We start from the raw sequence: 25,305 nt of genomic DNA on the forward strand, positions 1-25,305 counted from the left end.
CACAAGGTGCAGTACAGTCATGTGCTGCGTGATGATGTTTCAGTCTAGGACAGTGGGCCCGTAAGAGTATAATGGAAGTGAAAAATTCCTGTCACTCAGAGTGGTGTCACAGCTGTCATAGCATTGTAGTGAGAGCATTACTCACGGTTTGTGGTGGGCTGGTGTAAGCAAACCCCTGCACTGCCAGTTGTCCAAAAGTACAGCACCTACAGCCACGCCCGGTACATAGTACCTGGTGGTGACGACTGTGTTACTGGCTTGTGTGTTTACTGTACTGCAGTGTTTATTGTTATTCCAGAGTGTACTCTTTCTCCGTAGAACGAAAAGGGAGGCTGTGTAACAGTGCGCTGTGTTCCACCGGCAGCAGCCTCATCCATCTCCTGTTTACCAAATCTCTTGATTGCATCACTTTCTCTGGTGCTGGATTTGATCTCATGTTGACTCATATACTAATATGCGGTGTAGGCTGGTAGCCAAGGAGCAATTGGCCGTCCCGTATGCAGGGGTGTCCAACCTGCAGCCCACAGGCCACTTGTGGCCCAGGATGGCCTTGAATGCGGCCCAACACAAAATCGAAAATTTACTTAAAACACGATGAGGGTTTTTTGTGACTATGTGTTGCAGCGTATTTAACGTGTGACCCAAGACAACTCTTCTTCTTCCAGGGTAGCACAGAGATGCCGAAAGGTTGGACACCCCTGCATACGGCTTAGGTGTGTAGTAGAGTGGAATTTATACCGCCTAGGTTTGTGCAGGTGCACTATTTGATGTTTGCACAACGATGAAATTGCCTAACGATGCATATGTAAAGAAAGTGGGCAGCGCTGGTCTTGTGTCAAATGCCCTGTCAAACCCGTTTCTTTCTGGCACATGCCCCCCTCGGCGATCCCCTGCCATGGCCCCAGCTCTGCCCAGAGCTCGGGGGCCCAGTAAGACCACCCTGTATTTACCGGCCTACTTCACTGATGAAAGATCGCTCCCTGCCACGTACCACCTCCCGCCTCAGTGGCTACTTGGTGGAGGATTTAACATTCAGAAGTTCAGGGTCAACTCCGTCATGTCAAAGGACACAAGGAAATTCAAGAATAGTTTTAAAATCTTACTTTCTGTTGTTGCTCCGTCTTCTCTTTAAATATCTAACTCAACCAGCCGAACTAGCTCAAATCAGCCAGGCAGTGCGTGTCTCCCAGAGAAAGGATAAGCGAACCAGCGGCTTCTCAATGTTGATGAACTGTACCACGTACAGCCAATGGGATGTGGCTGAGGACACCGCCCCGTTTCAAAAGAAGTTCTTTAAAAATTCAAATTCACCTCACACGTTCGGTGAAAATCCTCAGGGTTCTGTGACAAAAGAGCCTTTGTTGTTGTTGTTGTTTTTTTAATTACGCTTTGAGGCTGCTGAAATATTTTTCAATATTATTTTGTGTTGGTTTCAGGTGTACAGCAGATGCTGTCGAAATATTTGGGAGAGATCTCCACGTGGCCTCTGATAAAACGCTGTCTGGAAATGAGAAGATCCAATTCTTCCTTACACTGATTAAGACGCGATGATCTGCAGGTGATGAGATGCCCAGCTAAACTTGGCTTCAGGGGGACCCTGCTCCTCTCAGTCACCCAGGAGCCTGCAAGTCAGTGGCTGTAGGGTCAGCTCACCTCCAGGACATCAGGACTCTGGGTGGGCTCCTCTCGCTCCACAGGATGTCACACAACCTCTTAGATGACTAGGTCGCCCCCTTCCCAGTTCCATCCTGTAGCCTCTTAGCTTCTCGCACCAGGGGCTGTTTCCACACCACTGCCTGTGGAAATCCTCCATGATACCCGTCCCCTGGAGAGATTAGATGGAAAAAATGCACGTTCCCAGGCACTGCCCCCAGAGATTTCTGAGTCAGCGGTAGGCTTGGGGTTCTGCCCGAGGAATCTGCATCTTTAGGAAACCCCTATCGGGGTCTGACGCAGGTGACCTGAGCACCACACGTGGGGAAACCCCACCACGGAACCTCTTCCTGTGTGATCTCCTAGCCCCTGTGAATTAGCAGCCCCTTATGTGCTGATGACTCAGAAAGCAAAACGCTCTCTCCCGTGAAAGACTCTGGGCTGAGCTCCAGCCCCTTACACCCATCCCTGTCTGACTCTCTTCTGTAGGAACCTTAAACCCAACAGGTTCAAAGTCGCACTCATTTCACCCCACACCTGTGAGTACAGAATAAAGTACAAATCCCTTGGCCTGACATACAAGACTCCGCCTCTGTCCCAGCCTCATCCCTGACCACTGCCTGGGCTTGTTCGCGGTGTGTAGCAATCCTGTGACTTCTTACAGCTCTGGGACACCTGAGCCTTTGTCCTTGTGGCCCCCGCCCCCCGTCAGAACTCACGCTTCTGGGCACAGCCGGGCCCAACTCCTCCATCCCATAAAACATGCTCCTTGTCATTTGCCCCTCTGTGCTGGCTCCTGACCACGCGAATCCTTCGACCCCTGCACTCATCCCGTTGTATCGTACTCTTCACCTGGTGGTTTTAAACTTGGGCTCCTTGAAAGCAGGGGCTGTGGCTTACTCCCTTCTACCCTCCCAGCTCCTGCTGTAGAATCTAACACATAGTAAGCAGTCGCTGAGCATTCGATGAATTGAATTTCTGGGTGCGGAAAAGGGAGAGGGAAGGAAGGACCGGGAACGTGGAAGGCAAATGTTAGAAGTGCATCAACAGAGGTTCCCTGAGAACCTCTGCCACACCACATTCCCGTGTGCTTGCTCATCTCTCTCCCATGCACTTCTAACTGGACTTATGAAAAGTCAAGGGAGGCCATTGATTCGAGAAGAAGTGAAGGGATAAACAGTGTCTAATGTTTGTTTAGAGTTCCAGTAGGGGAGGGACTGAAAAGGGGCACTGGATTTGACCTCAGAGAGGTCACTGGCAACATCAGAGAGAAGAGTCTGTCCTGACAGCCCTCTGCCATTCCGGTCATCGGCTATCGTCCCTCGGGGCTGCCGCTCAGGGACAAGCACTTTCATGTGAGTGGAAGGAGCTTACGCGATACAAACTTTACACGGCACAGAAACGCAGTCCCACTGATTCATCACTGAAGTGGACTTAACTTGCCTTAACCGGTCTCTCAGGCTTGGCAAAGAACTCCCCCGTGTCTACTCTACTTTCTGCACCCGCCCCCAAGCTAACAGCTTCCCTCTGCGCCATTCTCTGCCTCGTTCGTCCCAGTTCAGCCTGGAGTGCGTGTCGGGCGAACCAGCCGACGACCTGCCTGCCCCGGCCACAGAGATTTCTCTGCGGGGCTGGACCGCGTCTCCGAACTGCTCCCCGGGTGCAAATCCATCCTACTCTGCCATCCCCACCACCTCCAACAGAACCGCTCTATCTTCTGAGCATCTGTGTCCCAGCCTCTTCCACATTCAGGGGCCGCTGCCTTTCTTTTAGCCATGACGCCTTTCTGCTGAATACCATTCTGGTCATTTCTCTTCTGGGAGTAGAAGCAGAAAGTGGATGATGTTTCCAATTCCCCTGACTGGGCCACTTCCACACCGGATTCCCTTCCCCTGGCCGAGCTCCAATGGTCACCTCATTTTTTTAAATCCTCACCTGAGGACATGCTTATTGATTTTAGAGAGAGGAAGGGAGGGAGGGAGGGAGGGAGGGAAAGAGAAAGAAAGAGAAACATTGATTGGTTGCCTCCTGAATGTGCCCACAACCCAGGCATGTGCCCTGACTGGGAACTGAACCTGCGACATTTTGGTGTGCAGGATGAGGCTCCAACCAGCTGAGCCACACCGGCCAGGGCCAATGGTCACGTCATTTGAATGTGATGTTTTCTCATCCACATACCCGTCAATGTGATACCCTATCTCTCAAGCTTGCATTTAAGGGTTCCTGTAGTTATTGAACAGCAGTCTATTCAGAAAATGTATCATTTAAGCTGATCGGAGGTATAATGCAGACATATGAAGTAATTTCTTAGGAATAACTAAAGCAAATAGGCCTGTTTTATGGCTTGTTAAGAGACAGAATCATAAAAAATAAAGAGAGGAAAGGAGAGAGAAGAAGTAACGTGTGGAAGAGATAGGAAGGCAATACAGAGAAAAAGAAAATGAGACAGTACATTATAGAAAAGAGAGACATAAACAGACATGTATAAGGAGAGACCAAAAGGCAGGTGTGAGCCCCCAAAGACAGATCCTGAAAAGGGAGCAGCCTCCCCCGAGACACGACCTTCAAAGACAAAACCACAGGGTCCGCCAGCACAGGAATAGGGACCAGGTAAGAAAACAGCAACACACATGAAGTCCAAATAAGATACGAGCACAGACGTCCTGCGGACACCCTGAGAGTGACAACAACCTGCTCACCTGAATAGATGGATTCCCCCCAAAGAGAAATCTCTCCACCTCGTGGCCTGGAAGCTTCTGTGGTGGTGTGCGTTTTCACAACTCTAGGCATCAATGAGGAAAAGACCCTGTGTCACCGGTCCTGCAAGCAAAATTAACTGCCAACGAGGTCAACGCCCCCCCCCCATGTCAACTCTGCTAACCCCCGAGCAAGATGCCACGTGCACCGTTTTGTAGGAAGGTGTGTGAAGAAGAGGTGACCGGCAGAGGTGGTTACTAAGCCCTTTCCTGTGCTCTTGCCTTGTTGCTGTTTCCCACAGCGCACTGCAGTCAACCGTTTTTTGGCAACTTTGAGTTCCATGTTGCACAAAAACATCAAACTTACTCAGTGAGCTAATGTTTGCAAACTTCTCAGAACACTCAGCGCTAATGCGTTTATTAACTAAGTGAAATGCAGTGTGTGCCATCTCCAGCCAAACGTGACAGCTCCTGGACCCTTGTCAGTGGCTCACCCTGGTGACTCTGGTCCTGCTCTGCCTGCAGTACTCTCTAGTGCCCCCTTCTGGCTCCTCCCGCACACACCTCCCCACCCCCTGGAGGATCTGACGTCGCCTCCCAGGAGCACCCAGCACTGCTGACCACGCCTCCCTTCGCGATGGTCTCTGCCCTGTTACGTCCAGGCGGCCCTCCTCCTTCCCGCCCTGTCCTCTGCAGAAACACCTTAAATCCTGCTGTCACGCTCTCCCACCACGGGGCTCCCTGTGGGGCTTGCAGCCTGCTGCCATCGTCCGCTGTCACTGTGGGAAAGACAGACGAACTCAATCTGCTCATTTAAGACCCACATAAAAACCGGAACTCATTTAAGTACCATTTTCCGTCTATGGGATGCCTCATATGCTAATACGACTGAATGTTTCTCCCGAAGTGGCACAGGCCACAGGTATGGCTTCAGTCGCTGTGGTCTGAGGAGGAAGTGGGAGCTTCTCTGGCCCCATCTTCTCCTCCTTCCCCGGGACTCACGTCCATGCGCATGGGAAGGAGGCCACCCTCAAGGTGTTTTCAGTTCACCCAGGCAATCTTTCTTCACTTTAACTCACCCTCTGCGGGGTGTACGAGTTGGCTAGGGCTGCCAGAATGCAGCATCACAGACGGTGCGGCTTGAACAACCGAAACGTATTTTCTCACCGTTCTGGGAGCTAGAAGTCTGAGATCAAAGTGTCGGTGGGGTTGGTTTCTTCGGAGGCGTCTCTCCTTGGCTTGCAGATGGCGGCCACCTTCTCCCTGTGTCTTCCCACGGTCTCCTCTCCGTGTCTCTGCGTGCTGGTTCTCTTCCTGTAAGGACACCGGGTGTATTGGTTAGCACTACCTCCCCACGCCTCATTTTAACTTAAGTACCACTTTAAAGATCCTACCTCCAGCCCTGGCCGGGTAGCAAAGTAGTTCCTGTACACCAAAAGGTTACAGGTTTGATTCCTGGTCTGGGCACATACCTAGGTTGTGGGTTTGATTCCCCAGTCAAGGTGCATAGAAGAGGCATCTAATCGATGTTTCTCTCTCTCTCTCTTCCTCCCTCATTTCCTCTCTCTCTCTCAAATCAAACATATCCTTAGGTGAGGATTAAAGAAAAAAAACCTACTTTCTGAGGTCCTGGGGGTTGGGATTTTAATGCGCAATTTTTGAGAGAAAAGAGGATGTATCCCAGGGGATGAGACTCACGGCGGGCAGCACAGGACAAAGTTGGAGGCAGCCACCAACACTAACAAGTACGTGCCCTGGGCCGAGGGACGTCAACAAGGATGCCATGGGCCTTGTCTCCAGATGCCACCAACCCAGTTGTGGGGATGGGGCACCTGCACAGAGGAAAGTCAGCCATGTAGGGTGAGGCGGGCCATGGGCCAACAGCATGTGTGTGGCAAGCGGGAACCACTCTGTAGGCCTGGAGGAAGAAGAGAGAAAAATGAGTTGGACGGTCATATTCATGGGGAGGTCGTAATAATGCTTATAACAACCTTTTATTGAATCTCTACTACCTGCCAGCACTTCATGCAAACTCTGTCTCTAATCTCCTCCCACCTCCGGGGATACGGGGAGGACCACACCAAATTACCCGCGTCAAGGTCTTAGGGTTGTGCTTGGCACAAGTGAGCGCGCCATAAATGGCCGCTAGCATTCATTCAGTAAATATCCGTGCAGTCCCTGCCGTGTGCCAGGCAGGGTGCTCGTTGCTGGGGATACGGTGTCAAACAGGGTCAGCTTGGTTACTGCACTGGTTGGGCTTAGAGTTTACAGACGCACTGTCTGGTTACAGGAGCCACTAGCCACACCTGCCTACTGAAATTCAGCTCCTCACTCACGCTGGCCACATTTCGTGTGCTCAGCAGCCACCCATGGATACATTTCCAGCACTGTGGAAAGTTCTATTACGCAGCACGGGAAAGGGGAAGAGAGATAATAACTTTATGGCAAAGGCTGTGGACAAAAAGGGGGTTCCGTGGAAATTAACCTCACAGGGTGCTCTGGTCATAAATTCCTAACTGGGCAGGTCATGGTGGGTAGTCACGCCCCAATATATAAAATATTAAATATATTTTATTGATTACACTATTACAGTTGTCCCATTTTGCCCCCTTCACTGCCCTCAACCCTGCACACCCCCTCCCACCTGCATCCCCCCCCCTTTAGTCCATGTCCATGGGTCACACATATAAGTTCTTTGGCTTCCACATTTCCTATACTATTTTTTTAAAAGAGTTTATTTATTGATCTTTAGAGGAGAAGGGAAGGAGAGAGGGAGAGAAATATCAATGTATGGTTGCCTCTCGAGCGCCCCCTACCGGGAACTGCATCCCCTGCTGGGAACTGGCCTGCAACCCAGGCGTGTGCCCTGACTGGGAATCGAACTGCGATCGTCTGGTTCGCAGGCCCACGCTCAATCCACTGAGCTACACCAGCCAGGGCCCTACACTATTTTTAACCTCCCCCTGTCTATTTTCTGCCTACCACTTATGCTACTTATTTTCTGTACCTTTTCCCCCTCTCTACCCCTCCCACTCCCCTGTTGATAACCCTCCACGTGATCTCCATTTCTATGATTCTGTTCTTGTTCTAGCTGCTTGCTTAGTTTGTTTTTGTTTTAAGTTTGGTTGTTAATAACTGTGTTTGTTGTCATTTTACTGTTCATATTTTTTATCTGTTTCTTAGGTAAGTCCCTTTAACATTTCCTATAATAAGGGCTTGGTGATGATGAACTCCTTTAACTTGACCTTATCTGAGAAGCACTTTATCTTCCCTTCCATCTTAAATGATAGCTTTGCTGGATAGAGTAATTTTGGATGTAGGTCCTTGCCTTTCATGACTTAAAATACCACTTTCCAGCCCCTTCTTGCCTGCAAGGTTTCTTTTATGAAATCAGCTGTCAGTCTTAAGGGTATCCCTTTGTAGGTAACTGTATCCTTTTGCTGCTTTTAAGATTCTCTCTTTTTCTTTAATCTTGGCTAATGCAATTATGATGTGCCTTGGTGTGTTCCTCCCTGTGTCCAACTTCTTTGGGACTCTGAGCTTCCTGGACTTCCTGGAAGTCTATTTCCTTTGCCAGATTGGGGAAGTTCTCCTTCATTATTTGTTCAAATAAGTTTTCAACTTCTTGCTCTTCTCTTCCTCTTCCCCTCTTCCCCTGGCACCCCTATGATTCAGATGTTGGAACTTTAAAGATGTCCTGAAGGTTCTTCAGTTTCTCCTCATTCTTTTGAATTTTTCTTTCTTCATTTTGTTCTGGACGAATGTTCCTTTCTTCCTTCTGGTCCACACTGTTGATTTGAGTCCTGATTTCCTTCTCCTCACTGTTGGTTCCCTGTACATTTTCCTTTATTTCACTTGGTGTAGCCTTCATTTTTTCCTCTAACTTGCAACCATATTCAACCAATTCTGTGAGCATCTTGATCACCAGTGTTTTGAACTGTGCATCTGATAAGTTGGCTATCTCTTCATCGTTTAGCTGTATTTTTTCTGGAGCTTTGATCTGTTCTTTCATTTGGGCCATTTTTTTTTTGTCTTGACATACCTGTTATGTAGTGAGGAGCCTTAGGTGATTGCGCAGGTGGGGCAACCTACGTCGCTGGGTTGTGACACTGTATGTGGAGGAGGGGCACGAGAGGGAACAATGGTGCTTGCTCCGCTCTCTAATGGTTTTCAGTCACTTCCCCTGCTTCCCACAAGCAAAGGGGGCACTTCTGGTGCTGATTCCTGGGTGGGTGGGTTTGTGTACATTCTAGGACCCTGTGGGTCTCTCTAAGGAACTCTCCTGTGAGGCTGGGAGTTTCTCCTGGCACCTCAACCCCAACAAGTGTTTTCAATCAGTGGTTTGAGGCTTTATTTTCCTACACTNACTTTATCTTCGTGCATCTGATAAGTTGGCTATCTCTTCATCGTTTAGCTGTATTTTTTCTGGAGCTTTGATCTGTTCTTTCATTTGGGCCATTTTTTTTTGTCTTGACATACCTGTTATGTAGTGAGGAGCCTTAGGTGATCGCGCAGGTGGGGCAACCTATGTCGCTGGGTTGTGACACTGTATGTGGAGGAGGGGCATGAGAGGGAACAATGGTGCTTGCTCCGCTCTCTGATGGTTTTCAGTCACTTCCCCTGCTTCCCACAAGCAAAGGGGGCACTTCTGGTGCTGATTCCTGGGTGGGTGGGTTTGTGTACATTCTAGGACCCTGTGGGTCTCTCTAAGGAACTCTCCTGTGAGGCTGGGAGTTTCTCCTGGCACCTCAACCCCAACAAGTGTTTTCAATCAGTGGTTTGAGGCTTTATTTTCCTACACTGGGACCCTGGGTTGTGCGGTCTGCCTCACTCCCCAGTCGTTCCTCCCGGTTTATCCGCACTTGAATGTGGGGCTGCCTGGTCCACCAGCCACCACTTCACTGGGTCCACCAGCTGCTGCCTTGTCTCCAGTCCTCTCCACCTGGCTGCCCGTCTCCACCCCTCCTATCAGTCTGGATGAATGTTTCTTCTTTAACTCCTTGGTTGTTGGACTTCCATACACTTTGATTTTCCGTCAGTTCTGGTTGTTTTTTGTTTTTAAATTTGTTGTCCTTCTTTTGGTTGTGTGAGGAGGCACAGTGTGCCTACCTATGCCTCCGTCTTGGCCAGAAGTCCGGATCCTGGTGAACGGTTTTGAAGCCAGCTCTGTTCATCCTTCTTATGCATCTAGGTTAACACACCTTTGAGACGCCAGAAGTAATACCCCTGGGAGGGGGCATGAACCCTCAAGAGAGCACATAATCTTGTTGAGTGTTAACTCTCCCACCTTGCTTTCTCTCGCCTCCATGTAATCTTTCCTTATGTTCCCTCCTTAATTTCAAATGTGTAAAAGAAACTACAAAGATGTTGTTCTCTGGAGAATTTGAGATCTTGCTCCCAGCACGTATTTTCAGTTTGGCTCAAATAAATTCTCATAAAAGATTTGGACATGCCTTACATTGACAAGGCCATGATATAGACTGACAAATACCAGAAAAGAATTTATTATTATTATTATTGTTGTTGTTGTTGTTGTTGTTACTATTATTATTCTCATAATTGAGACACAAGAACCGAAAGTCTGAGAAATTAAGCAACTTGATCAAATTTACACAGCTACTAAGTGAAGGAGCTGGGATCTGAACCCAAGTCTGTCTTTATCTCGTGCTACCTCGGGCTATTCTGTGGAAGAAATGAGTCAGGTACAGGTAGAATCTGGTTAAAGAGAGAAGACAGAGAAGGCACTGTTGGTGGGAAAGTGGCAGCCTGGGCAAAGACACAGAGGCACAGATGGGCAAAGCTGGCAGAGGACCATGAGTAAACCAGTCTGGCTGGAGAGGCAGAGACTTGTTGAACTCATGCGCTTGGAAAGGTAAGTCAGGGCCTGCCTGCCTTGATTACAAGCCAAGGAGCAAGGAGCAAGGAACCTGAGACCTGAGTCCTGAGTGCAGAGGTTGTGTCCTTGTCAGACGTGAGCAGGAGCCTGGCATGTGTGTTAGGAAGGGAGGGGGCAGTGCTTATGTGCACTGGGCTGAGACCAGTGAAGGGTGACAGGGGGTAAGGAAGAAAGAGAGGAAGGAATGGTGTGACGTGAAGAACACCCGACTGGGAGCCAGGAGACATGGCCCTAAGATTTAATATGGGGTAACATTGGGCAATAAACTTTTTTTCTCTGGGCCTCATCTCTGTCATTTGAAAAGGGTAGGGCTGGCCCAGAGGACCTGTGAGTCCTGTCTCAGCAGTGGTATCTGGGAATGTGCAGAGGTGAGTGACATGAGGGTAAGAAACACACACAGCAGGGAATGCGGCCTTGAATATGTGGGCAAGGAAGACGGCAGAGTCCAAGGTCATCCTGACATGAAGGGAGAGTAATGTGCCTCTAGCAAAACTAGAAAAATGTACGAAAGGGCTTGTCTTGTTGTTCGTTGAGAGACTGGCTCATGGGCTATGGAGGCTGGGAATGAAAAGTGGTAGTGAGAATATCATGGGTCTGCTTCTAGGGAAATGGCACAGCGTTAGAGATCATTATTTTACACCCCCACACATAGATTTTAAACTTTTTTTCAGTATTAGGAAATACAATGTACACCATGGTACTGTACCGGTGTCCAGTATATAACTGAAACAAAAGGTTTATGAAGCCGTAGTTACCCTTACTAGGGGCAATGGATCCTAATATTTTCTATTCTGTTACGTTTCATTTTCTTTAAAGCCATCCATTGAATTTATTTCATGATTGATTATTGGGTCGCATCCCACGGTTTTCAAATTGCCTAAGAGGAGAGTGCAGTCTGGCTAATTTGTAGGCCATGGCCGGGCGGCCTGTCAAAGAATCCAGGAGCGGGCTGCAGAAGTGAACCTGGAGAGGCTCCCGGCTTGAGAAAGGTTAGTGGAAGCCTTGATCGGAGAGTGTGTGAAGAGCAGAGACCTGGGAATGGGTCGGTGGGAACCACCTGTCCAGGTGATGGAAGAGCCCCTAAGGACACAGTGGACTTGAGGACGGCGGGGAAACCGGGTTCCCGCAGGAGTTCAGCAGCCACCGGGTGCTGCATTTCTTAAGCGTGCACGGAAGGCACGGCTTCTGCATCTCTGACCTCATAAGGATTGCAGGCTCCTCTGCTCGCTCATCCTCCCTCAGAGGCCCGTTCGCGCCTACTCCTCCGCTCCTTCCTCTCACACCTCTGTCAGGGAGCGCCAACCAGGTGCGCCAGAGGGAGACGCTCTGCCGCCCGGTGCCCCTTTCCTAGTTCGCTCCCCCGCCCGCCCCTGCACGCGCGCACACGAGCGCAAAGTTCTGGTCGCTCCCCCTGCCGATCAAAACCCAACTGCGTGCACACCTTGCCCTCCCCGGCCGCCCGCTCTCCCTTTAACAGCGGCGCCCCGCGGCCCCGCCCCCCGGCCCCGCCCCCGCCGGCCCGGCCGCCGCGGTGCCCTCGGCTCGGCCTTCCCCGCCTCGCATCCGTGCCATCGGCGCTCGATTGCGCGCGGACTCCGCTCGCCTCGGCTCGCTCGCTCGCTCGCTCGCGCCCGGCCCGCCGCTCCCCGCCCCCCGGCCCCCGCCCCCCGCCCCTCCTCCCGGCTCCTCCCGCCCCTCCTCCGCCTCCCGTGCAACTTTTGCCGAAGCCCCCGCGCACAGCCATGCTGCGCTGAGCTCCGGCCGGGGACTGGCCGCGCGCTGCCCGCCCCGGCTCCCGCCCCACCGCGGACCCGCTCGGGGGCCGCGGCCGCTCGGCCCCTCGGCCTCCGCCGCTGCGCCCGCCCGGCCGCCCCGGAGCCCCCCGCGCAGGGCCCGGGCCGCGGCGGCGGCGGCGGCGCCCGGCCCCCTCCCCCGGCGCCGGCCAAGTGAGGCGGTGATGCGGGCGCCGGCGGCCCCGGCTGCGCCGAGAGCGGAGACACAGGCTCAAGATGGCAGATTCCGACTGAGGCTGGGGGGGCCGAGCTCGCGCGCCGCGTTCCCTTCTCCGTTGCCATGAATCGCGGACACCCCGGCCCCGATGGCCCCCGTGTACGAAGGTAAGGGGCGCCCGGCCCGCCGACCCCGCTCGCCCGGCGCCGCCGCGGCCCCCGCAGCTTTGTTCTGCCCGCGGCCCTTGGCCGGGCAGCCCCCCGGCCCGCGGCCCCCGCGCCGGCCCCCGGCGCCCACCGGCCCCCCACCCCTCCCCGCGGCGCCCTCCCCGGCCCAGAAAACGGCCGGGGTCCGGAATGGAACAGCATCTCATTTCCAGGGGTGGGGGGCTGGGGTGCGAGGGTGGGCTGCTGCCCGGAGAAAAGAAATTGGGAGGGGGCGCCCGGGCAAGGACCGGCCCGTGACTGTGCTTTTTATTTATGGGGGATAAATAGAGGTGATGCGGCGCGGCTTTCATCCTCCCCCCGCACCTCGAGGATTACCTTCCAGCCCGTCTCCTCTGCACTCCGTCCTCACAGCTCCCTCTGCGCTCCTCTCCGCTCCCACCCCGTGCTCCTTTATTCTTCGCGGGTCTCCGATTCCGGGGGGGCTGTGCAATCGGAATGTGCGGGGCCGGGTGACGAGAGGGGGTCCAGGGGAAAAGTCCGTGTCAAACCCGGGCAGAACAATGCAATAGACGGGAATCTCCCCGAATGAGCGTGTGTAAGGGGAAATGTAGTTCAGGCTTTCGAGTCGGGGAGGCGGCCGAGACGTTGTTCTCCGTCGGTCTGGGCAAACCAGTGTGGCGCACCTTCACCTGGCGTTGGGTCATTTATTTTTGTATTTTTTATTTTTCCCTTTCCCTGACTTGACTGCCTTTAGGAAGAAAGAAAACGCAGGGCGAAAGCGCTTCATTCCCCGCTGCACGCCCTGTCTCTCCTTTCCCTTCAGTCAGTTCTGTCGCCTCCAGCCAGAAATCAACCCAGAATCAACTAAGTTTTTTACACTTCGGTGTGTTACTGTGGGCTTGTCGCAGGAGGAATTTTAAACCCAAGTGGGCCTGGTTTTTCCGTCTCTTCGTCGTGAAAATGCTTTTCTCGTGAAATCATTGGAATAGCAGCCTTTACCTACTTTTAGCGTCAGTCCATCCGGCTTTCTTTCGGTTTTGTTCAGATATTCGGTGGGTGAAATAGCAAATGCGAGGGGAAAGGGTTTGTGTGGAGCAGAGAGGAGGGGGGAGGAGAGATGCTAATCCTTCTATAAATCCGGGGAACAGTGGAGGCGAGTGAAACAGGGAACGCATTAATAGTTTTATCTCTGTTGTAAGAGGCAGATTTAAAAAAGAGAGAGAGAGACTTATCTGAAAAGAAAATCTGTTATTAGTTTCAGGGCTCCAAATGAATTAGGTTTCTGGGTGGAATAAAGTTACCAGTCAGGCCCTGGCTAACGAGGCTGTAAATAACCTATGGACTGTAAATATTTTTTTTCAGACTCTCTTGGAAACAAAGGGGCTGTTTAGAAGGCAACAGAGAGATGTTATTCCAGGGGCTTTCCCCTTTGATTCTGAAGAACACAAGGTCCATTTAACCATTGCACAAAACAAAACGAAATTTCTGATCACTCCAGCACACAGAGCGGAGCAAGCAGAGCGAGCCGGTGGCTCTGTGAACACGCCAGGGGAACCCATGTTGGGCACTCATTGTTCCTCTGTGTCTCTGGGAGGGGGCTCCCGTCAATGCTCCCACTGTCTGTGGAGTGTTAAAATGAAACAATTTTCTCTTTATTAAGTACCTCCTTGAGACTCCCTCTGCTGGACGCTCCGGGTGAGCATCAGAGAAGGAACTTGGCATTGAATTCCGAACTGTAGTAACCGGCTGCTTTCCCTTTTCACAGGGGCTGGGTACGTGGGCTGGGGTGTATTTTGTCAACTTTGTAGAAAACCATCTTGGGAACGGCTTGTTCCGCTCCTGTTCTTTTCGTTCTGAATCCATGTGGAATGTACACCTGACCCCTGAGGCTAAGACTGGTCACTCCTGTGCTTCAGACAGTATTCTTTCAGTGCTTTGTGACCAATAAAGGGCTGTGGGTGTGCAAGGTGTCATGGTTTAAGAAGAATCGGGGATCTCAAAGGTCTCAGGAGCACATGGGTTCTATTTATCCACAAGCCTTCCCTCCCTGTCCCTGGCGATCTCCCTGGTCACCGCGTTCAACCCTCCGTCTTGTTTGTGCACTCTTAATTATCGCTCTGCTCGTGTGCTTTGATTCTGCAGAGTTCCTGTGCATCCCTGTAATTCTTTCCTTGTCTTCCTCCTCCCCCCTCCTCAGCCAGTTTCGGCATCACTCAGCGCAAGTCCAGGCCTGGGTCTTATTGCAAGAGACTGTTTGTTTGGTCATGCCCTAAAACAGACAGGTGACCTTTGTAATCAAGGATCGTCTTGCTGGAACCTCCATTCACTTACAGTGATGAGTGCTTCTGAGACTCCAGCAACCGCCTTTTTCCCCCTCCTTGGCAACACCTGCTGGGTTCTGTGAACCTGATTTTTGCCATGTCCCCAATCAGAGCACCTGGACTCCCTGTTTGGGTCCCCAGGGAGCAGGGCCTTTCCTGGGGAATTGTCCCAGAAGAGTGCTTTCTAATAGTTTTTGAGCTACTAAAAAAAATCGAACCGGGGAGTTCTTCTCAGCAGACATATGACCGGCGAGGCATTTCAGCTGTGCCTCCGGAGAGTGCTCATTTGTTTAGTTGGGGTGCAGTTGCCCCAGGTTGGCCTACGAGGTACAGCCCTGGATTCAGGAGTGGAGCCCTCTGAACTGCCCGATGTGCAGGGAGACATGCTGTCTTCCAGACGGGGGTGGAAGGAGGGGGGGCATGTGAGATAGTGCGGGTCACTGGGTGGCAAAGTGTAATCAGTCTTCCACGATTTGCTTCTAAAGATAGGTTTATAAACAGCACATTCATTTTCAGTGGCTTGGTACTGATTAAGTTGAACTTCTTTAAAAAGGTTTATTTTCTTTAGAAGGTTAAACATTTGCCTCGCAATTGTGGGTTACTCCGTCAGCTTGCTTAGCAAGGCTTTTTTCGGTGTGTAGCGCAGAGGCCAACCGCAAAGCTGGTGTCGCCAGAGGCTCCGAAGTAAAGGATCCTACATTCCAAGGTGATCGTGTTCCACCGGGCCTGAGGTGAGCCGTGTTGATTGGCACTGGCTTACGCAGCCGCCTTCCCCAAGACGCCCAAATCTGTCATCAGGTGGGCCTACCAAGACGCCTACCAAGAAATGGCTTCTGAATCATCTTCCGTGGAAATAATTGGATGATACATGTTCTAAAATATCTCTTCCTGTGTTTGTGTTTTATAGTTTGAAAATGAGCAAGTATAAATATTGTTTTCATTCTCGTCACATTGGAGGAATGAGTCAAGGCTCGTTAATTTTACCCTCCATTCGGGAGACTGTGGTACAACCCTGGAATCGGACTGTGGGCGTGTTAGGGGGCGTCTCAGTTAGGAACCAGTGCAGGTAAAGTGCCCGGCTGCCGTGGGCATCTTCCAGGTTAAATCCCTCTGTCTTTTGAGCTGCTTGCAGGCACGATGCCTCCGGGGAAAGAATACCCCACAAATAGTTTCAAAAACCAGTGATAGCAACATTTCAATTATTAATCTCCCGCCACTCCTTTTCCAGTTTGGGCGCCAGCAACAATAAACACACACCCCCACCCCGCCCACAGAAGAAAGAGCCCTTTTTGACACCCCGAGCAACTGCTGGTTTCAGGTAGAGAATGTCTTTCTGTCGTGGCACATTCTGCCACTTTAAAAATGAGGAAACAGCCCTGGCTGGTGTAGCTCAGTGGATTGAGCAGGGGCCTGTGAAGCAAAGGGTCGCTGGTTCGATTCCCAGTCAGGGCACATGCCTGGGTTGCAGGCCAGGTCCCCAGTGGGGGACACGTGAGAGGCAACTACACATTGATGTTTCTCTCCCACTCTTTCTCCGTCCCTTCCCCTCTCTCTAAAAGTAAATAAATAAAATGTTTTTTAAAAAAATGAGGAAACAAGCAGTCAGAACAGTTTCACAGGCTGCAGCTGCGCCTCTGGGAATGTATCCCAAAGTCTGAAAGATGTAGGGATACTTTGCCCTTAATCAGGATCCATTCCTAACCCAGCAGCAGGCAGGGAAGGGGGGCACGCTCCCCGTGGAGGGGAGGCCCCGCCCGCCCACCAGCCAGCAGTGGGCTCACCATGCCCTGCCCATCATTTTCCTATAAGGGAAATGGGGGGCTTCATGCAAGTTACAGCTGCTCGTAGTCTTCCTATTTTATTTCGTGTGTGTTTTTTTCTTCACTTTTTTTCTTCCTTCCTCTCATAGCCACCAATCTTGGGAAACCACCTTTGAGGTTTAGGTGGAACAAAGCAGGGATGATCAAGAGGGTGTGATATGTGAACACTTTTTATTGTCCTCTGAACACATAATTTGCCAGCGTTTTCTGGTAGTCTTATGACAATTCCAGCACTTCAGGTTGCTGTCAAAGACAGGACTCAGAATAATGCCAGCAGACTTTGTGTAACCGCTATGGAGTGTGAGCTTGAAAGGCCCAAGCTCGTAATAGTCTATTTCCTGTGTCAATACCCTATTGGGGAAAAAAAGAAAAAGGAAATTGAAAACCTGCAGTATAGGACGGTCTTTATTATTCCTCTAAAAGAAACTGACGTGCCTCAAGTTCAGAGTGATAATTATGACTCAGACCCCACTTAGTTTTGTGAGACACTCTGTGCCCATGTTAACTCACCCTGCTTTACAGACAGGGCGCTACTTCATGCCTTCATTTAACAAACATTTACATAGGGCCCCTGGCCTCGAGGAGTTCAGGGGTATGGGAAGCGAAAGTCAAAACTAAATATGGAGCCCTGGCCAGCGTGGCTCAGTGGGCTGGGCATCGGCCTGCAAAGCAAAGGTCACCAGTTCAATTCCCTGTCCGGGGCACATGCCTGGGCTGCAGGTTTGGTCCCTGGTCTGGTCATGTACTAGAGGCAGCCGATTGATGTTTCTCTCTCACATCTACGTTTTTTCTCCCTCCCCTTCTCCCTCCCCTTCTCCCTCCCTTCCCCTCTCTCTTAAAAAACAAAAGCAATAACAACAAAACACTAGACACAGTGAGCCCACTTGCTCAGGATGGAGTGCCGTTTCTCCTGCATTGTGTGTGGGCCAGTTCCTCATTCTCACCTGCTGATGTTTCCTGAGCTATAAAGGGAAGACCCTCTTTTCCTCTTTTCTCTTAAAGTATTTTCCTTCTTTGAAATAATAATAAAAAAAAAGTATCTGTGAATGTAGAAAATACCTCCTACAAATTTCCTTAGAAATCAGCACCTCTAACTTGCAGAAGAGTTTGTCTACGTTTTTCGTTACCTACATTTTACCTCCCTACAAATGCAAATCTATTTCTAATGTGCACATGCGGCTTGGAGACTTTTTATTTTTGGTACCTGGCACCCCAGGCTGGTGGGAATGGGCCTTCGCATCACGCGCGGCTGTTGGAAGGTTCACTTCCGGCTGTGCTGTCTGGCAGGGACGTGTGCCTGGTGTCCCGGGCACGTGTGCCTGGTGTCCCCGGCAGGTCTGCGGTACTTGGTGGGGATGTGGCAGTCAGACAGCCCAGGTCTGCCTCTCAGGAGCCTGGGGCTCAGAGCAGGGGACGCCAGTGGGAGATAGTTCCTCCCCCCACCTTCAGGAAGGTGAATGTTTGTGGCTTGAAATTATCAGTGTATCAGGAAAAAAAAGGTTTTCCAGGAAAAGGCCACACTAGGAACTCCCTCAAGGACCAATTCCAGTATTCTACTAACTTGATTGTCCAGAAATTCTTGGCCTGAAATCTCACCTGCTGTCATTCAGATCTGTTTTCTTTTCCTCATTTCCTTTCTCTCAAACCTTTCATATACTTGGGGGGAAAAAGACCTGGTCTCTATAGCTTTTTCCTCACAGGGCTTTTTTGTGTCCCCTCCCTCCTCTACACTCTCGGTGGTTTCTCCCCATTAAAAGCCAATGGTGGCGACCGAGGCTGAATACAGTTCTTTAATGATGCACTCATTAGTCCAGTGTACACAAGGAAGACGCCTTCAGGGTGCTTTCATCGTTGTGAACCCCTGTAGGGCAAGAATCACATCCAGTGTCCCCTGCAGCAGCTGTGCGCTTCCTTAAACCTGCTAGGCGCTTCATAAATATTTGTGCAATTGACTCTCCCTTTAATATAGTATCTAAGCAATAAGCAACATTCCAGCAGCCCGGGCTGGTGACTCGTGGTTTCCTTGCTCTCACCTCCGTCCTTCGTGTTTTTCTCGTGCCTGGGTCTAAGCATCCCTCCCCCCAACAAGGTCGTCTTCTGCTTGCTCCTTGGATCTAGGTGTCATCCCTTTGAGTCCCCCCTGCCCACTGTCTACTTGCAGCTCTTTCAGAACCTGCATTTCCCCCCACAGCCCTGAAAGACAATGCAGAGGACATGAGTCTGAGGAAGCTGAACTACTCTTGAGAGAAGAGGCGTGAGCACGCAGAAGAATCTTGATGATTCGGTGTAATATCGGCTCATCTGGGCTTAGGACAGTTTCTGAATCAGCCGGAGCCCTACCTGTTTTGCCAGGTTCTCTGTGGCGAGTAAGCCGGCTGTCACGAGAGTGGCTACACATCCTACTCAGAGTGGGGGTAACTCCTCCCTCTGGGCTCTGCGGCCAAGAGAAAAGGCGAGGGACATGAGGACAAGCCACTGAACCCATGAGCCTCTGGTGGGCAACTTGGCCGTTAGAAAGTCAGCTAGCATAAAGTATTGGCCAACTAGAAAAGGGACAAACTTTAAAACTTCAAGATCTAATTTTAAAAAAAAAAAAAGGAGGAGGAGCAAGCCTTTAAAACTGCAAAATAATTTTGTGGTTTTACAGCCACTTATTTCTAAACACGGCATTGAACAGATTTGTAGTGTTTTGGAAGATCGTGGTCTGTTTTAGCAATTCTTGCCTAACTAACTTCTTTTGCTCTGGTCCGTTCTGATGAATTAAATGGCACCATGATTGATTCACTCTTGCTTGTGCGAATGCCGTGGACTTTGTGAAGATAAGAATGCAGTCGAATGTAGGCGTGGCCAAGGGCCTTCCCCCACAGGCTGTACTGTCCCTCCTCAGGGAAGACTGACAGTGGAACCCGCCTTCGCGTGGGGTAGAAAAAGCGCCTTGGGTCCCTGCAGTCACAGATCACATCCTGATGAAACAAGGCTTGTTCCTGCATTTTTACCATTTTCCTCCATATCAGTCAATATCACCTCATTGAGTTGCCTCATGGAATGGTTACTCACAATGCAAAAAGATTTTCCCCAAGGGTGTCTTGTAGGAAGCAGGAACCCCGTGCTGGCTCTGCACGCCGTGAACATCTTGTTCTGCGGCATCGGAGAAGCGCGTTTCCGTGGGGTGCGTCCCCGATGCCTTCAAAGGTCCCGTGGTCAGGAAGTTTGGAAAGCTCCGGCTCATTGCTGGTTGTGGAAGTGTATTCTTTGTCTCTCTCTCTCTAAGGAAGAATTTATAGACTGACAAAAGCCAGCATGTCAGTTCTTGAAATTGTGCAGAAAAGCAGTAAGTTAACATCCTCCCGAGTTCTATGTAACTGCACCTGCTCACGAGAATCTAGGCTGATAGCAGGCGCTCCTGTAGGAAAGCACGTTTCAGGGGAACGGGCGAGGAGAGACAGAGCATGCACGCGCACATGTGCACCCCCCCGCCCCGCCAACCCCTGACGGGTCCAGCTCCAGCCCCACGCGATCACCGTTGCTCATTAAGCATGCCCTGCACCGTCAGGAAGAGATGAATCAATATTCATTAGGTTCTGTGAACTGAAACTGGGAGGGTCTCTAATGTATTACAGAAATGTGTCCTTTAGAAAATGACTAAAATAAAGAAACTTTCATTTGATTAGACCGTGACTTACCCCGGAAAGGGTTTAAGGCTGCTTAAAGGGTTACATTTCTGAAAGAAGGGACATTACCTTATACAGTCAATTTTGTGGGGCAGCTGCTTTCCAGGGAGGTCGGACAAATGAAGTGTCCTGTACAAAGAGACAACGGAAGCAGTCAAAGGTCCCATTCTGGCTTACCAAGGTGAATACGCAGAGTGTGTAATGGAATTTATTTGCAAAGTAATTTTTGCTTGGCTGCCACGGTAAGCACAAAATGTACCAGCAGAGGAGACCAGTGAGAGTTTGGAGTCGGTTGTTGAAAAGTTTAAAGGGGTTCTGATTCAAGGGACATTTCGTGGAGTAGAGGGAAAGGGCAACCAGTGGGATCAATGGTACTTGCCCAAGGTAACTCTTCCTGGCCCAGACAGAGCAGAAGGAACGAGGAGGCCAGAGGGCAAGCCGTGCTGGAAGGCTGTTGCTGGGTCACACGGGAGGGAGAACACGTGTGGAGCACTTATCAGCATGCCTGCCCCGGGGGTTCAACAAATATTTGTTCCTTCTCCCTCTCCTTCCACCCCTTAATGCACTGATCTGGGATCAGAAAGCTTGCTGGTGTGAGCAGGACGTGATGTTTATTCTGCAGAGCCAGTGGGCTACTCCCCCAGACCTGTAGGGAGGCGGCTGGGGTCCCTTGCAGCCCACAGTGCCTCACCGAGCCCACCCAGGAGGGGGGATGCCCCCCTTGCCCGAGGAAGGCAAGACCACACGCCCCCCCCACCCCGGTGTTTACAGTCTTCTGTTAGGAAGTTGTTCTTTGTGTCTCCTTGGAGAAGTTTGCAGCTCATCACCCTGGACTACTTATTAACAAAAACAAACTGAGAAAAGCTACAACCCAGTCCACTCATGATTCGTGTCACAGAACCTCAGAGCCCTTTCAGTTATTCACTGGCTCGCCAAGGTACATTTCAGAGTCATTTTTTCCCATTGACGTGACCCACACTTGAGACCTGTCCACTTTTCAGGCATGACGTTCTGACACCATGTTAGAACCTGCTGGTGTGCTGTGTCGGGAATAGTAACCCACACAAGTGATGATCGGGTCACCTTGGTGCTCACCGTGAATTTGTTCCGCGTGCCGGAACCACAAGTACTGAACGAGCCACGGGCAATGAAGCATTTTCTCTTGCGGGGGCTGGGGAGGGGCGGGAGGCTGCGTGGCTCGTACAAGTTCTAGCACGTGTGGCAAGTCCCGAGCAAGTGCCGAGTGCTGAAACTTTTTCTTCTCGTCAAAATGCGGTGAGCACAGGGTTTGAGGATTTCTGAAGCCGATGAGGACCGAGGCGTGACTGTGATCGAACACAGACTGACACGCTAAGGGCTGGGCTGGGCTTGACTTTGGGGAGTCCTGGGACAACAGTGCAAAACGAAGCTCTCAGCCTGTGATGCACCAGTTCCCTCTGCCCCCGGTGTGTGTGTCCAGACTCCGACTCCCTCCACCCTACCTTGGACCCGGGGGTGCTCAGGCCCGTGTGCACCCACAGGCCCCGGGGAAGGCCTGGGTGTAGGCCCGAGGCCTCTTGGACAGGGATTCCCGGGGACCCAGGGCACGGTCTGCAGGTGGGCATGCCGGGTGGCTCTGGGGACCCTCTCCCCTCCAGAGGGCCATGGCTGGCCCCTGGCAAGTACGGGGTCCATGGTGGGGGCCACCGTTGCCCTGTTCTGAGGGCGGCGCTGACAAGGGGACTTCTGGCTGTGAAACTTGGGCAACAGAGGCAACTTGAAACTTAGTTTCCTGTTGATACAAATCGGGGCTGGGATACCCCGCTGTCCTCTGGCTTCGCCCCCCAGACCTTGGTCTTGTACTTAGGGTTGCTCCGTAAAGCGTAGTTGGTGGAACAGACCTGTTTCCTGTTGTCTGCTCAGGAAAGCCCGATTTAAGCTGCTCTCACAAGGAAGCTGAACTCGAGGCGTGGTCCTGCAGCGGTGGCCGTCCTCCGTCACCTGGAGGGCTTGTTAAAACACACGCCGGCCCGCCCTCACAGTTTCTGTTTCAGAGCTCTGGGTGGGGCTCGAGAATTTGCATTTGTAACTGAGAACCCCTGTTTTAGAGGAATGCACTCAGAATGAAAAACCAGTCAATGTTTACCATCCCGTGGCAGTTGTTTTGATGAAAACTTCCCCTGCCTGTGCGAATCAGAGAGACCCGGCATTCGCATTAGTTGCCGCTCAAGTGCCTCCAGTGGCCCTGACTCCTTGAGGCCATAGGACGCTGTGCAGACCCAGCCTCCAGCCTTCCCACCTCCGGCTCCAGCAGAGACAAGGCCCCGTCCTCTCCAGGGCCTGCCTGGGGCTGCGGGAGCTGCTTTCTCTCCCTGTCCCGGAGCCAGTCCGTCTATAATCCATCCAGCTCGGCCCTGGGGTCCTAGAGCAGAATGGGCAGGTATCATATGCACAGTAATCATGTGTTGTTATTAACTGACACAAAGAGCTCTATGATTTTCTCCCTTTACAGGAGAGGAAATTGAGGCTTAGAGACATTAAATTACATGTGTCCAAGGTCTCAGAAGCGATAACTAGTAGAGCCAGGGCTTGAACTCCACCTGACAGCCGAGCAGGCTCCTGTCCTGACTGGCAGGCTGTCCTGCTCGTCCCAGGTCTGTCAGAGTGGCCCATGCGGCCTACAGGGAAGAGACACACAATTGGGATCCTTCTTGGCAAGGGGACAGCCACAGTGGGGACTGATGGGGCGAGAGAGCCTTCACATGACACACAGTCCCCCAAGGCTCTTCTGTCCCGCCGCTGCCTCGTCATCAAACAGGATCACATGAGAGCCAATGCAGTCCTGGACATGGACAGCAGTGTGGTGATTGCTGGGAGCACAGGGGTGTGAGGGGCCTAAACGGTGATGGGGAAAACACAACGAAGGTCAAATAAAAGAGTGCAAAGCACGCAGCCCAGTGGCTGGCACGTAGGAGGGGTACAGTCAAGGGCAGCCAGAACATGAAATATCTGAGAATAATCGTGCTGAGACCTCTGAGGGAAAACATGTCCTGGAAAGATGGTAACAGCTAGTACCGAGCCCTGGCTGTTGCCAGTTCTGTTCCAGAGCTTCGCACGTGTCGCTTCCTTGAGTCCGGGAGGTACACTGTGAGGTAGGCTCCGCGGCAGGTGCATTTTGCAGAGACACAGGCGGGTTCTGCAGCTCAAAATTGGCAGAGCTGAGCTTGACCCCAGGCAGCCTGGAGCCAAAGCTGGGACCCCCGACCACCAGGCTGTCACTACAAGGTGGAAAGTTCCCAGTCCCTTCCTGGAGGAGGGAGTGAAATTTTTAAACATGTTCTTCTTCAAATGTGTGTGTTCTTTGTTTCCATCAAAATCTGAATAAATGTTTCAAAATTTGAGAAACTCATTTCTGTTGGTCTTCTTGAAAGGTGAGGAGGGTGGGCGTAGAATAGGCAGGTCTGAAAGACAGAGCAATGAAGGGCATAGCGCTCCGCCATGTGTCGAAACAAACCACAAGCTTCCAGGTTGGCCCAAATGGGACAGACCTATCAGCGGGGCAGGGAGGGAAGCCAGACAGAGGGCCCTGCTTCTGAGCACTTAGTGACTGATGGATGAAGGCACCACAGAGCCGTGAGGAGAGGAAACCTGATGGACCAATGGGAAGAGGGGCTGTGTGATAGCAGTTTGGAAAATCTCACCGGGTACTATCACCTCAAGTCATCATACCAACATAATAAATTCTACCTGGTTAAAATGATACCTTTAACAAAAGTCTGTCTAGCACATTCCGTAGGCCAGAGACTGGTCTCGGTGCCGGGTGCACAGCGATGAACAAAAGGGATGAAAACCCCTGCTCCTAAGCATTGTGCGTTTTAGTAGATGAAAGTAACACATTTTTTCTTTTTTATTTTTCAAGTACAGTTTTTAGCCTTTCCCCCCCACCCCTCCCACATTTTTTTTAAAGATTTTATTTATTTATTTTTAGAGAGGGAAGGGAGGGGGAAAGAGAGGGAGAGAAACATTAATTGGTTGCCTCTCGCACACCCATAACCGGGGACCTGGCCCACAACCCAGGCATGTGCCCGGACTGGGAATCAAACCGGCGACCTTTCAGTTCACAAGCCGGCACTCAATCCACCGAGCCACACCAGCCAGGGCTGACCCATTTTTTTAAAAAAAGCTTGAAATAGGTTCACTCACCCTCCCAGGAGCAGGCCCACGCCTTTCCCTTCCCACTCTTCCCCTGGAGGCCTGCATCTCCTAAACCCCGAGGGTCCCCGTGAGACTTGCCACCAGGAGCAGTGGGCAGCGGTAGCTTGGCCTGAGCTGACCCCTGCCCCTGTCTCCAAGGCCCCTTTTTTCTGACTGCCCAGTGAGCTAAAGCAGCCCCCGTTTCTTCCCGAGAACATTTCCAGAGGCCGCAGCAGCCCCGCCCGGGCTCTCCTGTTGCTTCTGCTACCCCAAGCCCTCCCTTGTTTCACTGTCCCCAGCTTTAATAAACACGCTCTCAAAATAAAAAAAAATAAATCAAAAGCTTGAAATAAATAGCGGTGGATCTTTATTAAGCACCTAGAGGGGTTGGAATTTCTAAACTTAGAATCTGCAGCAGTCAGAGGGGAGAAAAGAGTTTTCAGTGCAGCATCTCCCAGATGTTAAGGCTGTTCCTGGTTTCACCGTCATGAATTATTCGTCGTTGTTATTCCACGTGGCACTGAGGGTGTCTGAATTTTAGGGTAGGTTCTCCAAAGCATAATTACTGGGCCGAGGGGTGTGAACATTTATTGGATTTTCTCTCTATATAACCAGATTACATTCCTCCCCAAAGTATTTTTATATTAGACACATCAAACCACCTAGAAAGACTTAAATTCACATAGCTGCTCATTCAAGAAGGAGCGGACTCCCTCATTGGTCTCAGGCCGGGGCTCCCTTCTTGGAGGACAGGCAATCCCCGCGGGCTTTGAGCGCCGTCTCTCTGAGCCCGTGACTCCCGAAGTTGTGTGTTTACCTAGACTTCTTTTTGAGCTCATACAGTCTGCCTGACATCTGTATTTGCACAGTTCACAGGTATCTTACACTTAACACAAAGGGAAAAAAATCTTCGTCAACTCTCTGAAATATGTGCCTCTTCTATAATCCTTTGTTTCCG

General features: G+C 51.2%; 1 protein-coding gene and 2 long non-coding RNA genes across 6 annotated transcripts in view; 2 read left to right on the plus strand and 1 right to left on the minus strand.

Annotated features, from left to right (window-relative positions):
- Positions 1-2,504, plus strand: part of LOC118989085 (uncharacterized) — an 84,814-nt gene extending 82,310 nt beyond the window's left edge. Inside the window, exon 3 of the long non-coding RNA XR_005066947.1 lies at positions 1,437-2,504. This is a non-coding gene — a long non-coding RNA (uncharacterized LOC118989085). The remainder of the gene's footprint in view (positions 1-1,436) is intronic.
- A 2,672-nt stretch (positions 2,505-5,176) lies between these two features.
- Positions 5,177-13,548, minus strand: LOC118989088 (uncharacterized). Its single transcript, XR_005066948.1, has 3 exons — positions 12,738-13,548; positions 6,182-6,267; positions 5,177-5,659 (listed from the first exon to the last, which is right to left on the minus strand). It is a non-coding gene; the product is annotated as an uncharacterized LOC118989088 (long non-coding RNA).
- Positions 12,127-25,305, plus strand: part of HIPK2 (homeodomain interacting protein kinase 2) — a 165,421-nt gene continuing 152,242 nt past the window's right edge. For 2 of the 4 annotated variants that reach the window (XM_037049080.1, XM_037049082.1), the window contains exon 1: positions 12,127-12,362. In XM_037049080.1, the coding sequence (XP_036904975.1) occupies positions 12,344-12,362 (19 nt within the window). In that variant the 5' untranslated portion in view covers positions 12,127-12,343. The remainder of the gene's footprint in view (positions 12,363-25,305) is intronic. The other 2 variants (XM_037049079.1, XM_037049081.1) reach the window with 1 other exon arrangement.

Source organism: Sturnira hondurensis, unplaced genomic scaffold (assembly GCF_014824575.4).
Source record: "Sturnira hondurensis isolate 20B ecotype Veracruz unplaced genomic scaffold, ASM1482457v3 Scaffold0006437, whole genome shotgun sequence".
Taxonomy (NCBI): Eukaryota; Metazoa; Chordata; class Mammalia; order Chiroptera; family Phyllostomidae; genus Sturnira; species Sturnira hondurensis.